Source organism: Ischnura elegans, chromosome 8 (genome assembly GCF_921293095.1).
Source record: "Ischnura elegans chromosome 8, ioIscEleg1.1, whole genome shotgun sequence".
Taxonomy (NCBI): domain Eukaryota; kingdom Metazoa; phylum Arthropoda; class Insecta; order Odonata; family Coenagrionidae; genus Ischnura; species Ischnura elegans.
The window spans coordinates 66,684,958-66,703,199 of record NC_060253.1 but is presented as its reverse complement, the minus strand read 5'-3'; the positions used below and the strand labels follow the sequence as shown (position 1 = coordinate 66,703,199).

The 18,242-nt window shown below is 36.2% G+C and overlaps 1 protein-coding gene and 2 long non-coding RNA genes across 3 annotated transcripts in view; 1 reads left to right on the top strand and 2 right to left on the bottom strand.

Annotated features, from left to right (window-relative positions):
- The window catches only part of LOC124163841 (beta-alanine transporter), a 52,606-nt gene extending 37,478 nt beyond the window's left edge, over positions 1 to 15,128 (top strand). Inside the window, exons 3-11 of the mRNA XM_046540946.1 lie at positions 3,008 to 3,111; positions 5,046 to 5,200; positions 7,860 to 8,028; positions 10,489 to 10,615; positions 11,046 to 11,179; positions 11,349 to 11,563; positions 11,672 to 11,850; positions 12,985 to 13,232; positions 13,868 to 15,128. Coding sequence (XP_046396902.1) covers positions 3,008 to 3,111; positions 5,046 to 5,200; positions 7,860 to 8,028; positions 10,489 to 10,615; positions 11,046 to 11,179; positions 11,349 to 11,563; positions 11,672 to 11,850; positions 12,985 to 13,232; positions 13,868 to 13,979 — 1,443 coding nt within the window. The 3' untranslated portion in view covers positions 13,980 to 15,128. The remainder of the gene's footprint in view (positions 1 to 3,007; positions 3,112 to 5,045; positions 5,201 to 7,859; positions 8,029 to 10,488; positions 10,616 to 11,045; positions 11,180 to 11,348; positions 11,564 to 11,671; positions 11,851 to 12,984; positions 13,233 to 13,867) is intronic.
- LOC124163843 lies at positions 8,916 to 9,429 on the bottom strand. The gene is made up of 2 exons (XR_006865850.1): positions 9,269 to 9,429; positions 8,916 to 9,184 (listed from the first exon to the last, which is right to left on the bottom strand). It is a non-coding gene; the product is annotated as an uncharacterized LOC124163843 (long non-coding RNA).
- LOC124163844 lies at positions 9,464 to 10,086 on the bottom strand. Its single transcript, XR_006865851.1, has 3 exons — positions 10,043 to 10,086; positions 9,585 to 9,665; positions 9,464 to 9,498 (listed from the first exon to the last, which is right to left on the bottom strand). It is a non-coding gene; the product is annotated as an uncharacterized LOC124163844 (long non-coding RNA).
- Positions 15,129 to 18,242: the final 3,114 nt, after the last annotated feature.

Sequence of the window (18,242 nt, the reverse complement as noted above, 5' to 3'; positions counted from 1 at the left end):
TAAACTGATTATACGCATATACAAGACAATGCTATCTTATGATATGAAAAAGTTACAATAGGGTGGTTTCCTATTATTATTTTTTTATTGCCTAAATCGAAAGATTATTATTCCTGGAGTACATATTTCACGCTTTTAGATTTTTAAATGACGATATCTATTTTTCGCGATTAAATGAAAAGTGAAAGTTTTCAAGCGCACGAAAACGCGACGGGTAAGTATGAATGCCGGGAAAACTCCGTGTGACGTCGTTCTGGTTCCCGCTGCCGCAAGTGAGGTGACCTTGGGGCGAGGCTCTGGCGCTGATACGACGCAGGATGCTAGCAGGTAGCAGAGTACCATGCTAACTGGTAGCGCTTGGCTTAAATAAGGATTATTAATACCTTATCAAACGAAGAAAACTTTCCGACCTTAGCCAGTTTTAATAGGTGATTATTAAGACATGTTTCCCTGAGCTCTGTGCCTCATGCATGCATTGGTAATCTCAGACGATGTAAAACTCCTATCTACTCGTATAGAAACTAGGTCCCTGTGACGTCACGTGGAGTGGCATCGCATGTGCGCCAATCTGGCCTTCTTCAAATGAGGATAAAATTGACCCTTGCCATTCGTCTAAACCGGTATTTTTAAAACCAAATAATTTGTATATTATGAATACACTAATGGTGGGTAACGAATCGCAATCAATACCTTTCGTTTTCTTTGATGAAGGAAACTACCCTATTGTGCTTCCGCAATGTTCGGGAATGCGGGCAGCCCTGCATGGGGGGGGGGGGGCGCGCCCCCTCCGACCCCCGTATTCCCGTATTCATCCGCCACTGGGCCAGGAGCAGCACTCCCCCTGAGGGATAGTGGCTAGTACAGACGGTGAGCGTGACGTCACCACGTCATGCGGGTTGCGTTGTTAAAAATTATTTTTACCGCTAATATCTCGACTCGTAGGTCTCAGGGGCACGTAAAATTTTGCAGAATCCCCTTGTAATCTTCTAATCTGCCAAGTTCCTTTGTAATCGTGGCTCTTCACTTCGATAATTTTCCTCTTGAGTTTTAATGTAAAAAGGAGATCGTAAAAGTCATAACATTTCTGATGTGTGCCGTGTATCATGTTTTATTTTTTTAAGTCCTTTTGTAAACACAAATCCCACATTCTTGAGGTTACAGAAATTTTCTGCATGAAAATTTGCAAATATTTTGACTGAGGTTCTCTCCACTGAAGCCATGGTTTTATTGAAAATTGACTGCATTTCACTGAAAATACACTACTGCAGGTGTTATAATATATTATTAAAATAATTCACATATTAAAATTTTGAACTTGCTGGCATTATTTAAGAGATAATTATCCTTGTCATTCTCTCTCAGAGTCGGTTCTCATTAGCTTTGATTTATCACCCGAGAATACCTTCATATTTTTCCATTATTCTACTAATAACATTACCCGTAACCTATGAAGTCAAATAGTAAAACCTTATTGTAGAATTGGGATTTGAATATGCTATATTAACTAATCTTTGATTCATTCAAAAGCAATCACGAATACTTAGGTATTATCATAGAGTAAGTATATACTTACTCTATGGTATTATTAAGTAGGTTTATGGAGTAAAATTTCCTTGATTCTGGTCTTAAATATAGAAGAGCTATTAATGCATTTCAATTCATTGTGCAACGCATTGTACAGTTTAAGACCCATTAAGTAAGGACCACATGATGCAGTTGCAATGTGTACATATGGTGCATGTTGGTCGTTGGAGCTTCTGGTATAGTGATTGTGTACAGCACTGTTTTTATTAAATTGTTTCAAATTATTATGAGTATATAACAACACATGAAAAATATAGACACAAGGAAAATGTAAAAGGCCCAGCTTTCTAAAATTTGGTTTGCAAGGGGCAAGATAATGAGACTTTGCTAATAGTCTCACAGCTCTTTTTTGTATTTTAAAGATTTTGGATGCATCGGGTGAGGAACCCCAGAATAAAATGCCACATGTTAAGTGAGAGTAAATCTGTCCATAGTACAAGGCCATCAGCACATCTTGAGATACAGTGGATCTTATGGATCGTATTAGAAAACATTTGGAACTTCACTTCTTGGTCAGTATATTAATATGAGATTCCCAAGTAAGCGAAGCATCGAGCTGTAGCCCAAGAAATTTCACACATTCCTCCTGGGGAATTGGTTTTTGGTTAATGTGAACACTAAAAGAACAGTTTGTTTTGTTCTTATTTTTAAAATAGACAATTTGGAACTTCTCAACATAAAGATCAAGGAGGTTGTTTGAGCACCAGTTACTTTGATTATCAGATACTAATTTACATTGATTGGACACAGTGTCTAAGTCAGTTGATGAAACAAGAACATTAGTATCATCTGCATACAGAACAGGATGAGCACCCAGAATGTTTGAGAGAATATAAGATAAATCATTAACATAGGTTAGAAACAAAATAGGCCCCAAAATGGAACCTTGTGGGACACCCTGAGTAACCTGTTTTTTATGTGAGGGGTAACAACTACCATTTACTTTGATAACTACTTGCTGAGATCTATTGCTCATGTAGGATTCAATCCAATTATTAGCAATACCTCGAACACCAAGACCATAAAGTTTTCTTAAGAGTAGTGGGTGATTCACACTATCAAAAGCCTTGCTGAGGTCGAAGAACATAGCAGCAATTTCTAATTAACTGTCCAAAGTAAAGAGAATACGATTAATAACATCACAGACAGCAGATATTGTCAGCGGAAACCATGCTGATCAAAAGACAAAAGCCTATTGCACTCCAAGAATGACGAATTGTTATTAATAATTTAATTTTTTTAATTAATTTTTTAATTAATTAATAATAAATATATAAATTGCTAATAAGTGGATAAATTTCATAGCTATAATGTTCTTTCATTATTCCATAAGGGGTTAATGTGTTAGGCTTCTTTGAAGCATTGGAGGATAAGAGTTGTGGCTAAAGTTATATGATCAGCATTTTTTATAATTCTATTTCAGTGGGAAATGGTGTGTGATCATGATTTCCAACCAACATTGGCCCTTGTTCTTCTGGGAGTTGGAGGCCTCATTGGCAGCTACATATTTGGGTACATCCAGGATACGTAAGTAATTATGTAGCTTCTTCACACTATGTGCTATGCGTAGAATGATGACCGGGATTCGAACCTTGTCCGGTAGTGTCCGAGAATATCCACAGTGAAGAATGATGCCTCTGTAGCTTAACTGGCTAAAGCACTCAACCGGAAATCGGGGGATCCGGGTTCGAATCCCGGTCAAGGCGAATGATTTTTTTTTTCTCTGTGGAACTTTCGCACTAACTTACAACATTTTGCTTCAAATGTTACCTGTTAAAAACACAAGGTGAGATTTATGTAGAAGGCTATAGCTTTGTAAGTGATAGAATTAGAGTACGTATTTCATCTTCCATCCTAATGAAATATATTCTGGTATTCTCCAAACATTTGGTATATATGCCTTTCTGCCATTGGTGAACTTTCGCACTAACTTACAACATTTTGCTTCAAATGTTACCTGTTAAAAACACAAGGTGAGATTTATGTAGAAGGCTATAGCTTTGTAAGTGATAGAATTAGAGTACGTATTTCATCTTCCATCCTAATGAAATATATTCTGGTATTCTCCAAACATTTGGTATATATGCCTTTCTGCCATTGGTGAACTTTCGCACTAACTTACAACATTTTGCTTCAAATGATACCTGTTAAAAACACAAGGTGAGATTTATGTAGAAGGCTATAGCTTTGTAAGTGATAGAATTAGAGTACGTATTTCATCTTCCATCCTAATGAAATATATTCTGGTATTCTCCAAACATTTGGTATATATGCCACACAAGGTGCAGATACCATGGGCATACCCAGCAGGTGGCAGCAGGGGGGCAGCTGCCCCCCCTCCCCTAGAAGGGAAAGTAAATTTATTTCAAAACGAACTGTTTGAACTAATTTTCTTTAAATCCAAGAAAATTGGTCTTAGTTAGTATAAAACGTAATTAAAATAATTAATTTTTTTTCAGGCAAATAATTTTTAAAACTAATAAAGCGCCATTATAATTTTCTTGAAATTTTGTTTTCATAACCTTTTCTGTGTTACAACTTGAACTACCACGGCTTGCCCCCCTCTAGTCTTGATCCTGGGACTGCCCGTGGCAGATGTGTCACTTCAATTGTTTGACTAGGTTTTCTAGTGATGTTTATTCAAAGATGAAATTTGGGTTATTTTAAAAACCAAATTGCCATGAATTTTGTGGTATGTGGTATTTTGGCTTTTCTGTGGCATTTGCAAATAACCACTTAATTGTCTGGCTAATTGTCTTAAAATTAACTTGTTTGCTATCTGATCTTTATCAATCAATGGTGCGTTGTGCTGTGGCAATTGGATGTTTTTGAAACCACAAAAAATAATTTCTTTTTTATCGCTGTTACCTTATTTTTGTCAGATGATCCTTTTTCAAGTATGCGCTATTGTTAGTTATTTAATGTGTGGTCCCCATTTATTTCAAAAGATTTAGGCATGGTTCTATATGTGCCGTTGTATTCATTGCCTTAACCGACCATTTTTCTGCCATAATATGCATAACCAGAGATGGTAGCATGAGCTCAACCAGCAGAGGGAATCTGCCCCAAGCACTGTTATAATTTTCTTGATATTTTTGTTTCCTTAACCTTTTCTTTATCACAGCTTGAATGACCACTGCATGCCCTCCTCTAGTTTTGATCCTTGGTATGCCCTTGGATGTTAGATATCATCAAGTTGAGGTCAAGTTGGCATTATCCTTCTGTTAATGCTAAGCCGGCTATAGGAACTGAACCTTATTAACAGATCAATTACAATCTTATGTTTAAATAAAAAAATGGATGCCTTAGAATCTTAGAATTGGATCAGTTATCAAAAATATTTTCATAAAGTACTAATTCATATATTTGAGATCATTTGTCATGCAATCAGTTTCACATATCTGCAGATATATTTGTTGCTTAAATTTTTGACTATGTCTTTTTATCTGTCCTGAATTTAGGCTTGGACGTCGACCTGCATTCTTCATATATCTGTTCATCAATTGCCTCTTTGGCATAGCTACTGCATTTGCTCAAGACTTCACCACATGGACAGTTTTTCGATTTGGAGTGGGATTCACAGTACCTGCCATTTTAGGAACTCCATATGTTCTTGGTATTTTTGTTAAGTTTTCACCCTACTTTTTAATCTACTGCTGATTTTCCTGGTGTGTGATAGAAATTTTCTAAATATTTTTCATGACTGAATTTTGAGTGGAATGAGTAAGGATTATGTCGACTAAGGCTTTTGATTTTTGATGGTAGTACATATGTAAGTTGAAAAAGGGTACTTATTGACTCCAAGGAAACCTTAGGATTTGATTAATTAGCTTATTTCAGCATATATTGCCAAATATTTTTCTGGAATCTTCAAAAAAGAATTTCATTCTGATGGCGTGTTATATACATGGCCAAAAATCGGCTAATATTGACAATTTTTAATCCTTTCACTACTAATGACAAAAATATGCAGCAGGACATTTCTTGACCCAGTAGACGAAAGCCACAAATTTTTATCAGAGTTTTTCTATGCAGGAGAATTAATGCCAAAAATATAGGTTTCCTTCCTCTCCCCCTTTTATGATAGTCGCGGGTTTACTAAGTCTTAGTTTCGGGACCCAATAAAGTGGGACTTCGGCCGTACCCTCGAAATCCGGGAGCAGCTACCCGGACCCCTCTTTGTGGTAAGGGACCATGGTCATTCAGTTGTTCATTCAGTCAGTTTTCGAAATACATAATTGTTCCTTTCTCAAAAAATATGAACTAAGAATTGAATTCTTTGACTTTTGAGCAGGGTTTGCAATTTTAAAATGAAAATCTACGATAAATATTTACTAATATCTTGATTTCAGTGTAAACATCAACATGGAAATCGTTGCTGCATTAAATTTGTTAATATTGACGGCAGAGCTTCATTCCAAATTTGACGATTCTCAGAATAAAACGAGGAATTCAATTCAAAGTCTGCAATTTACATGCAATCTACAATTATCCATGTAGCTAATTCATATTTAAACAAAGCATGATCGACTGCAAACCAATGCCACTGGTAGGATTATAAACCCCGAAAGGAGGGAGCCCAACTATCCTCGGAGTCAGAGATAATGCAGAGTCCCCTCTAGGAAGGGTCGAAAAAGTTTGGTGCCGAGAGTGTGTGATTATCCGCGCGACCCTTCTTAACGAATGTCCTGCAAAAATGCTCTCTGTACAGAGGGGACTGAAGAGTCTCTCGGGACTAAGTACAGCAGTCATGCTAAGGAGAGAACTCCACCGTCTCGAAAGGGTTAATTTAGGTTTACTTTGTACACATTCGTGATACGTGTAGTTATAGAGCATTACTTTTGTAACTGATTTCACAAATTACAAGCATTCCATAGGAGTACATTGTCCATTCAGTGATAGTATCATTTTCATTTAAGTAAAGATTATAAATATGCAGCCAATTTCAGTAATTCTAGTCAAGGGAAGGTGTTGTGACGTTGGTTGCCAACATCGCAGGGGTTTGTATGTAAATTTGCCTAGATCCAAGGATACGCGACCAAATATTCTCGTAACAGCTTTCATGCAGTTTATTTACAGGTATGACAAAACTGGGTCCATTTGAATGGCAACTATTGGCTTAATTCATGCTTAATTGCCTTCACTCAATGATTCAATGCGAATTTTGCCTCGGATAGGTGAGATTAGAGCTTATTAAGATGCTCTTCTTGGAAATTTTACCTATCCAGATACCACTGCTTGCTATTTTAAAATATTGTTTTTTGCTTAAATATAAATTAGTCGGAGATGAATCTATCTATCTCTGATAGTCAAAATTATTTTTTCATACTATGCAATATTAAAATAAAGTCATGCTCCCACTTGCACCTTTTCTATATTTTAGAGGTGTGTAAAATAAAGCATGTGGCTCTGAGTGCATTTGGGGTAGGCAGAGTTCTAATTTTCCATTCTCGTGAAAAAAAAACAATATCGTGGAGAGATGGTTTATTTTACAGTTACCCTTTTATTATGTTATTCCAAGGGATTATATCTAAATATTTTAATAATTGAATATTGCTTAGATTTTTTTGGGTTTTTTTATTTTAATTTTACCATTTTTTTAATGTATAAAATAAGCTGTTGCAATGAAGAAAGTAGCTATTGCTGCTAGCTGCTGCTGAGATGTTTTAGAACTTCAATTACAACTGAGGTTTTGCTTATTGCAAAATGCATGTATTACATTATTCAGGTATAATAGCAAGTAACCTGGTGATGCTTAAAATAGATTGAGCAATAACTGGTAAGCTGAAGATACTCTTAGCACTCAAAATCTGGGTCGTAATTTAACTTGTTTTGTATAAAAAAAGGTCAAATTTTTTATGACGCTGATGCTATTTTTCATAATGATAGTGTCCTCAATCCTCCTGAATCTTCTGAATTAGTTCTCTTCTCATTGAAGGATGCATACCATAGATTAATTCCATCAAGTGCGGCTTAAATATATTTACTTATCATTACATCTGTGCACCTCTGTTATATTTCACTTCTAGAGAGGAAAATGTATAGCACAAAATCCTTACTTCTTTTTTTGAAATTTTCCATCTCCTAACTCTTATGTTTCAGTCAATGAAACTATGCATTAGATTTCTGCAAATTATTATAAGAAGGTGCCGTGTGTATCAGAAATTGAATCCTAGATTTGAAACTGAACCCATTTAGGGTTTAAAATATAGTTCTATGAAATAACTTTTGTATTATATCATATTGCCTAAGTATAATGCTAAATTATCTTTCAGCAATTGAGATGGTTGGTCCAACAAAACGAACAATGTGCAGTATATTCAGCAACATTGCTTACTCACTTGCATTGGTTGCTCTGGCTGCTGTTGTCTACTATGTGAGGGATTGGAGACACCTTTCTTTAGCCACATCAGTACCATTCCTGACATTTTTTCTGTGGTGGTGGTAAGATCCAGATATTTTCTATCCTGTATTTCAGATGAACATTAACACTTTTATATCCCTCACATAAATACATTGTTGAAAGGGATTTTAACGATAAATTTAAAAATTTGTTCGATTGTTATATAACTGGAACCTGTAAATTATATTTGAAAATTTTGCACAAGCATAGTCTTAAATATAATGAATGGTTTTAATCCAAGATGATGTTATATCACTTGCAATTAATTTCCATTTTTGAAATACATAATACTGGCATGTACATACTCATATATAAATTTTTATCACAATCTACCCAGTAAACACAAAATGCTGCAGATGCGCATCAGATGCGCTTCGCGGCAGCGCTGCAGCTGCGGCGAAGGCGCTGCTGCAGCGCGTCTAGCACTCCCAAACTTCCCTTTTTTGCATGTCATAAGCGCTGCACAAGCATGTCATACGCGCTGCACAAGCATGTCATAAGCGCTGCACAAGCATGTCATAAGCGCTGCACAAGCATGTCATAAGCGCTGCACAAGCATGCCAGGAGCGCTGCGCTAATGTGCCACGATCGCTTCAAACGCATGTCCGAATCGCTGAAAATACATTCCTAATGTGCCACTACTATCGCCGCAAAAAAAGGTAGAACGCTGAACTTTAGGTATTTGTATGAAATTCTGCCGAAGCTCCACAGGGTCGTTTCAGATATCGTTGTACTCGTTGTACTAATGATCCATTGTTGCAGTCAAATAAACAATGAGTTGAACGATATCTGACACGACTGTCGAGCTTCGGAAGAATTTATACAAATGCTTAACGTTCAGCATTCTACCATTTTTGCGCCGATAATAGCAATCTTCAAGTACTACTTAAGTATGTGAGGGGCAGCAAGAATTAATTGAAAACACAGGTTTGCAATAAATGATTTTATTAATGATTACTCTGTTTTAAGTATACATTAGAGTACTGATTAATGATAGACATAATACACGAAGACACTCACCCATAATGACACTGCATATTTTCGATCCCATAAACTTTTTCTTCTTCATCCCCTCAACTCCAGACTTTCCGGTGAGGCAGAAGTGCTTCGCTGCTGATCGTCAGTGAATACAAAATATAAAATTTTGTATACTGAGGGTTGCTCCTCATCACCACAAATGCGAGCAATTTGAGTAACCTGTAAAGAAAAATATTATGTAATCAATGGAATTCTGGTTGAAATTATCATAAAAGAATTAAACACAAATGATTGAGGCCTTACCAAATTATTGTGGAGAGATACATCCTCTGACAGTTCCCTCTCAAGCTCCTCTACATCATCCAAAGTTTTAAGAGGGAATTTCCGGTTGACGGAAATGCTCTCTTCATTCACTACAGGCTTGGACTTTAGCTCTTTCTTTAATTCTGTGAGCATGCTTAAAGCCATGCTTACCTCCTCATCTAATCTCCTATATCCCTTTTCCCATATCTTCTCCTGAGCTTGCATGAACCCTAAAATTTTAAATGTAGAAAGATTAGCTCACAAAGTGACCTTTATGTCAGTACTTATATAAATAAATACATGATAAAAATATTACCATACAACTCTTCTGTTGTTGCCGGCCGCTTAGTCTCTCTTTCTTTCCCACCAGGTGCTTGCGGATCTAGTTGTTTTCCTGCTATGAGAAATGTCCATTAATTTTAACTCGTGTACTGCATAATACATCATCGCGTCAGCCCATCTCGTTAGACAATCTTTTTAATATTATACTAAAAAGGTTGGCTAACTAAAAAATTTTGAGCTGCGAACTTTTCCTGTGACATGCGTTACACATTTCCTATTTCACTATTAATGGAAACCTATATAATCAATATTTAAAAGCTTATATCCAATGGTTCCGAACATAACTACGACCACGTAAGTAAACAAAAACACAAAGTCCTAAAATGTGTTTATATTCACCATGCTAGAATGCCAATTCTACCTAATTTCAAGGAGAATTGAATTTAAATTAACTAAAATTATACATTTTAAAAGAAGATGATAAATTCTTACCTATTAAGAATCCCCAAGGACGATCAACAGTTCCACAACGTTGGCCGCCATAGACTCAGTAAACTTCCCAAGCACCCTGGTAAACAATCGCGTAGCGGAGGATTGTTGCATTGTTGCACAAACTCGCATTAGCAGCGTTCCAGCAGCGTGCTGCAGGCATGCTTTGCGCATGCGCTGTTGATGCGCTGCAATTGCATGTTTCGCCAGCGCGCTGCGAAAGAGCGCTGCACAAGCGCTGTTACCGCGCTTCATTGAAACGGAAACGAACTTGCAGCTGTGAAACCCCTGTGCAGCGCTGCTGCAGCTATTCGTGTTTACTGGGTATGAACCTTAGGTACAATAATAACAATAAATAAAAGGGTTTGCTGTTTGGAATTAAGTAAGAGTGACCATTGTACGATTTTTTATTCATTGAAACATTTTTTTAATTAATTTTTTGTTTCTAGGGTTATGCCAGAATCTCCTCGATGGCTACTAGCCAATGGTCGCTATGATGAAGCTGAAAAGGTCTTGTTGCATATGGCTAAAGTTAATAAACGACAACTTCCAGCCAACTATATGTTTCAATTAAAAGTAAGTTGTCTATTATACCACTGCTTTCTCAAAATATTAAGCATGATTAATGTAAAAACAGCAAAATTTTCCTTAATTTTGAGTTTGAGGGATTCTTTTGGAGGACTACTGGGCTCCATGACCCTTCAGTTGGTAGCCAATCATTCTATCCACCATGCTCCCTGTGTACTTATTTTCACTTTGAAAGAGTTTCCATGAATTCTATAACTTCCTTTGTAGGAAAAATCACAACTTCTATTCCTGTTTTAATACCTATTGTTCCTATGGATCACAACCTGCATTCCTTTTACTCTCATCATTGCAGGGATAATTTTTCTGGTTTTCCTGTTATTTCCATGTACCTAGGTAATAAAAAATGTTTCTGCGGTATCAATATTGAAAGGATAATAATAATTGTTACCCAATTCTTTTTCTTTTCCATGGGCCAAAGAGGAAATATCTGGTGGAAAGAGATACATTTCCTGGAGATATGAAGGTTGATGATGATAAGAGGACTTATGGCGTTATGGATCTCTTCAGAACCCCTAATCTTCGAAGAAAAACCCTCATCATCACTTTCATATGGTAAGAACTCAATTATGTATTATATTTTATCTTAACCATTATGTTATGTAACATAATCACAAACAAATGTTTACATGAACCACAGATACACGGACCGACCCAGGTTTTAAATCTTTTTCCCTTTGATTCTTTACTATGTCTAACCATTTGTTTCTGCATCATCAAATAGGTTCACTAACACCAGTGTGTACGTAGGACTTTCGTACTATGCCCCATCACTTGGTGGTGATGAATTTCTCAACTTCTTCCTGGCTGGAGCTGTGGAATTGCCTACATATTTGTTTCTTTGGCCTGCAATGGATTATCTAGGTAGAAGATGGACATTATGCTCGAGTATGGTTGTGGGAGGTGCAGCTTGCCTTGCAACTGTGTTGGTGCAAAACAGTGAGTGAAAAGTGTTGTTGCAATTACTGTCAAGTTTCTCTGTGACTTTAAACTACAATCTGAGTGAGTTGTTTTTGTATTTTATTTTTTCTAAAATATTAATTACAGATGAGGATGTTACCTTAGCACTGTACTGCATAGGAAAGATGGGCATCTCTTCCTCATTTGTTGTCTTACCGTTGATGGCCACTGAGCTGTACCCTACTGTTGTTAGAGGTCTTGGTATCAGTACCTCATCCGTTGTGGGAATGATTGGACCTATCCTCATTCCTTTGGTTAATTATTTGGTAAGTTTGGTTAATCTGTATTTGGGATAGGTTGGTTCAGTTCTCTGTTCTATAGTTTTTGAGCTTAGAACTAGAATTAAAGTCAGAATAAAAAAGAATCCATACCAAAATAATTTCTGCAAAAACCAATGAGAAAACTTTAATGGAGTATTTTTCACATTAAATTCTTTAAATATAGTGATTGAATAGAGCAGTGCCATGAAAATGAAACACTTGATTGAGAAATTGAACCAATATCCAGGAGTTAATGGGATGAACAGAACCAGAATCATAACTAGGGAAGGCAAAAATTCTAGATCCAACTCCAACATTCAAGAAAAATTTCCATTCCCTTTAGATTAAAAGAGGGATGGGTCAAATCAGCTATTTTCGTGAATCTGTTTCCACAGTTGAATCTTTCAGGGATTAGAATCTAATCTTGTATACATATTCCCAAAATTCTTAAAAATTTTGAAAATTGACGGCATGCATGTATATTCACCTTCAGGTTAAAAATTGGTAGTATTAATGTATAAGTCATTCACATTAGCAATGAAAAACACTTCATTACTAATATGGAGCCCTCCCACCACGTGCAAGCTTCAAGTTTCGATTAAAGTCATTCAAATTTTAACGCTATAACTAAGATAATGGTTTTATCTAGTAACCTTCCTGTTCTGGTTCGAATTTCATCAAATTCACTTTTGAATGTTTGAATCCTCGAATCTTGGGGATTTGATGGATTTGGGGTGATTGGCATATTAGATGACCCATCCCTAGTTTCAAACAGTAATAGATATGTACAGGGGCAAAGGTAGGAATTAAGGCTAGGCAGGGTTTTAAGTGCAACTAACATTGGGGGTGTGGAATACCCACCAGGGTAAGCGGGAGAAGCAGGGGCCCTCCCCTAGAAAAATTTTCAGATACATAAATGGCTCAAAATGGAGGGTATTAACAGCTTTCTGAGGATGTTTTATGTTCTAGGGATGTTTTTTTTAATTCTTACACTATTTTTATAAGTAATATTAATCCAATTAAGTGAAATGAATTAAACTTAAAAATTTCTCTGAGCTCTGGGTGCTTTATCCCCCAAAACCTCCACCTTGCTGCACCACTGGATAAGTAAGTAGTATATGGGTGATCTTATTTTTCCAGGGAACAGAAATGTTGGTGCTTCCTCTTTTGGTGATGGGATTCCTCCTGGTTGCAGGGGGTGCGACCAGTCTCCTCCTCCCTGAGACGCTGAAGCAGCATCTACCACAAACCCTGGAGGATGGGGAAGCTTTTGGAGCTGACTGGGGACCCAAGGAATGGCTTTCTTGCAAAATAATGCCGGCCAAGCCCTCACCCTCAGTTGAATTGCAGCAGTCACAGCAACAAAGGCAGAAAGTTCGAGCACCTAGGTAAGGAATCAAGGGTTGCATTGCCTTTTATGTGAATATCGGCTGCTCATAGCCGCAAAGTAGTATCTCAAAAAATAATTCCATTCAGGCGTACCTTGAATTTCAAGTCCTGAAAATCGAATGTCTAAAATTTGAACCATATAATTATGTATATCTGAAATTTCGTCCATAAAATCCTATGTCAGAATACCAGTCAACAATGGGCAAAGTTTCAGATATCTACTATTATGGCTCAAATTTTACAGATACAATTTTCTGGGCTAGAAATTCTAGATATTCCTGAATGGAATCATTTTTTGAGAGACTACTTTAGGGCTAAGTGCGGCTAATATAAGCTTATATCATCATATCATTCGCTCAGAAGATTGTAAATTATTATGCATGTACCTAGAAAAAGTAATCAGGCTTAAGTACAGTATTAAAATTTTTTATCTCTTAAGAGTGCCAATGACTGTTTTAAAAAGGAACTAATTGCAAGTACATATAGTCACAGTTACTTTTCTAAAAACTTGTTGAAAATATCTTTAGAGGTTAACACACATAAACATATTTTATGATGATTTTTAAGCAAGGATTTTATTACACCATGATAAATTCACTGTAATTTATATGTAACTTTCATTGGTCTTTCCCAGACTGCTGGTCCAGCCTGCTGATGTCACTATTTTTGAGTGTGATGCTAGTGAAGAAGCGTTAATGATGTCCAAACCAATGAATCACCACTCAGAGAAAATGTCTGAAATATGAAGATGCAAATTATAAGATCTCTCAGTTCCCTATTTTGATGTGTGATTGCTCTGTTAGGTACAGAGGTGATGCAAGGACTCAGGTTCATATGGGAAAATGTTTGTTTGATTTCTCATTAATTATTGCCTTGTGAAACTGTTCATTTTACATTAATATATAAAGTTATTCAAGGTATCTAAGGTAAAGTAAGTTTAGCTGATATCGCACCGCAATTTTGCCTTTTTAAATGGTGATGTCATCCAGTTGTATGTTTACCGATGAAAGCTTGACAATTACTGATGTTTATTAGAACATGATTATGACATTTGACATCAAGGAGTTTTGACATTTTGACATTTGACACTCAGCATGCAGACATCTGCCTCAGATGTCCATTAATTGACTATCTACATTTTTAATGATACTTATCTGTGAGATGATTGCCCTTAGTCTGCATGCCTCATAAACGACTGCCAGAAAATGCAGGTGAAGTGTCTGCTGTGAACTCTATATGGACACTTTCAGAACAAAATTAATACTATATTAGGAAGGACTCATCTGACTATCAGTCGGACATAATTTTAGTACTAAATGCAGTGAATATATGTTGTTATTTTTTCAATCATTGTTGCATGTATGCAATATGGTTATAATTGTTTTGGACCAAGGGGTTACAGAGCTGCACACAATCCTATGGAGAATGTGATTACTGCAACAGTGACCGCAGACGTTCCAAAAAGGTTTCTTAACATACATTTAAAATTTTTTAGAAACGTTAATCTTTAAGAGGTAGTTGAGTGTTAGAAGGCATGAACTGGAATAAAAAAATCTTTATTAATGCAAAAATGTATTGAATGCTGCTCTCTTTGATGCTGTAATGAGAAGATACTCCCCAGATTCATATTTCTAACTCACTGTCCTCATTAATTTATGCTCCCTCATCTTACGTCTAGCACTAGGTATGAGTGTAAAAAAATTTTGCTTTTGCATTAATGTCCTTAACAACAGATAACTGTCATAATTTTTTCAAATTTTTACCTAGAAATTTGCATGCACCTTTTTTTATAAGTTAATGGCTAGCTTATAGAGTTACTGGCAGAAAAAGTCCAGTCTTAGTGGTTTTATTTGGTGTTAATGTCTCTACTTCAAGACTAATTCCAATGAATATTTTTCTGACAAAAAAATAGCTTCAAAATAATAATCTAATAGTGTAGATGTTATTTGTGATAGGTCAAATTTTTTTCAATCGACAGATCCTCTTGCTGATGTTTTGCAAATTTTATTTTTGATCATCGGGGCTTAAGAATTTTTATAAATTAATCATCATCATCAGCCAAAAATCCTAAGATTGGCTTGATGTAGCTCTTCATTCCTCTCTCCTATATGCTTGACTTTTCATAGCGACGTTGTGTCTGATTAATTAAAATTGGAGTAGTGGTGACTCCTTGGGATAATAATGTAGTGGTTTCCCTGGACATCCATATTGCAGTACTACAGCCATTAAAGTAAATGTTACCATGCCTACAGTGTCGCTGTACTGACCACTGTGGTCTCCAACTTCACTCATACGAGGAAGAACTGCTCTCCCCAAGGTGATGGGAGGCATATTTGTTGGCGGCCTCCTGTTGCTAAGTCACGGCATCTTCACAGACTTATTATGATGACAATGACTTATCATTTGGATGGCCTATCCTACCATGGGATAGACCCATACCACCTCAGAATGCTACAGCTTTTTGTCTATGACTGCTTATTTGACGAGTAAACTCGCTTATATTGCAGCTAACCTCTTTATGTAAAGGTTGACCCACCATCTGCGACCTGATGGACTCACTCAGTGTTTCAGCCGCTTGATAAAATAATACATAACTAAAAATGTTTTATCCCTCCACTAAAATAGAACTTTTAATGACCAGTGAACTTGCACTTCTGAATTCTGTAAGGTAAATTTTAGTTTTGGGCTTGAATTTTCATATATGTCTTAGTTTATAAAAATTCTCAATCCCTAATGATGCCAAAATAAAAATTTCAAAACATTAGACCAAAGGATTAGTCCTATATATGATCTGTTGGAATACTGACCTACCTCCAGTAACACCAAGATATGTATTAATTAACCCTTATACTGCCACCGGGCTGATATGTCGGCCCTCGCTGGTTGAGCGAAAACTGCCAGGGGCCGATTTATCGGCCCAAATTATTTCACTTTTTTTTTCGTGATTGTGGCCTTTTCAATGGCTGTAATTTATGTAAACCCCCATAATCTATCTATGGTTATAAGATGTAAATATATCTTAAGAATTGGGACAAAATCTAGATGTATCAAATAAAATTAAGCAGCTGAAAAAGTTTTACATCTGAAATATTGCTAATTCCGGAAAATGGCCTTGGCAGTCTTCGTACATCCCACCTGAAATGGGCTGGCAGTAAAAGGGTTAAGAAAAGGTCAAGAGGTGTGCAACATAGTAATAAGATAAATATCACCAGTAATATCCGAATAATGCGGAAAGTCAGTGGAATGCGCCAGGAAAATGAAAAGTTGTAGAAGACTAATGCATGACATATTAAGCTATGAATGTAATCAACTTGTAGAAGCAAAGCCTGAAGTTTTTGATGGATAAATTGTAATATAAATTTGCCAGGACTTATCGGACAGTGATTAGACATCAGCGGGACACATGACATCAGATAGTTTGCTGATTGATCACTGATGGCTACTCAATATCCTTTGACTGTCTTAAATTCATGGTTGGATTGCTGATGTGTAGGACATCAAGCATCCTGCAGACACTGCATGCTGAGTGGGTTGTTTTTGTTACACCAGTTCAGACTGACTATAGTGAACCATACTCATTTTGTACCGAAGGGCATGAATTGGGTTAGTGTGTGGAAGGTATGTTGGGTTGTCTATATTGCAGGAAAAAGACTGATTTTTCAAAACAACTTTTAAAAACTGTTTTTAATATTTCGTCTCTGGAAGTTCTATCACCTAGAGATGTTAAAGTGATCATTCATCACCAAAAAAAGATATTGCCAAGCATTGAAGAAAGTGAGGAAAAGAGAGACTTCCGCCCAAACCAAGAGTACAGTGAGTGTATGAAATTTGGGAAACTTCATTAGGAAAATGGGACGATTTGATCATTTTCAATATCATGCAGTGGTGATTAGCCATAAATATCTCAATTTTTGTGAACCAGCCTTAAAAGGCGGCTATTGAGTTTACTTTTGATAGCCTTTTTCAATTACTGATGATTTGTTTAAGCTAGGTGACAAATACTTAATGTTTTATTGGCCCCTAGCAAATATTATTACTGCAACCCTAGGCTTCTTGTACCTATTTATGCATAAATTAATTTGAATGAACCAAATAATTTATGGAAGCTACAATTTTAATTGGATTAGGCTCTTTGGCACTAACGTAAAGTGACCTCTCATATTAATATGAAGCATATTGTTCCCAAAAAGCTTGGAGAACTTGAAATTCTTTCTTAGTGAGATAGAGAGTTTTCTTGAAAGTGATGAGAAAGCAACAGAATCACTTTGTATTGCATTTGTTAAAAATTGTGTGGGATTTAAAAAGAAATTATGAGAAATAAACATCTCCATTTCACAAAATATGTATTGCCATATGCTGGAGGTGGCGAACACATGGGATTGGTGCAAAAGTGGCTCAATTATTTGGTATGCAAATCCTGAAGGATGTTAAGAGCTAAGGGATGGGTTTGCACGTAAGTTGAGCGAGTATACTCTTATTCAAGAACTTTGGCACTCAACACCCAAAAGGTTTGCCATCCCTCCATCTTCTTTTCATATTTATTTTCCTGTAGTCCTGGGTGTAACCAGTAATTTTATGCCTCCACCAATAAGGAAACTAATGAATCCATTTACCTGGATATCAATTCAGTTGGTGCTTTAAAACTGAAAAACATACATGAAGAAAAATACAATTATGATATGCAATGCCTTCAATCATAAAAGAGCTGAAAGACGGCAGGATTATCACCCTTTATATTTTTAAGGACTGTGACGATTTATTCCTTTCTTAAGATATGGACTTACGAAAATCAAAGAAAAAGAATATGTTAGTAGTGAAATGATTTTAGTGTGTGGGAATATATTGATACTTAGTAATTATTTGTGAAAGATAGTAGAGAAAAGGTGCCAATGAAATCTTTTGGATATGGTGAAAAAAAGAATTATGTTCATTTACTATGAATATGTTGACGCTTAGGGGAGAAAATTTCTGCAGTAAAATCGTTACAGACGTGGTGATTGAAATAGATA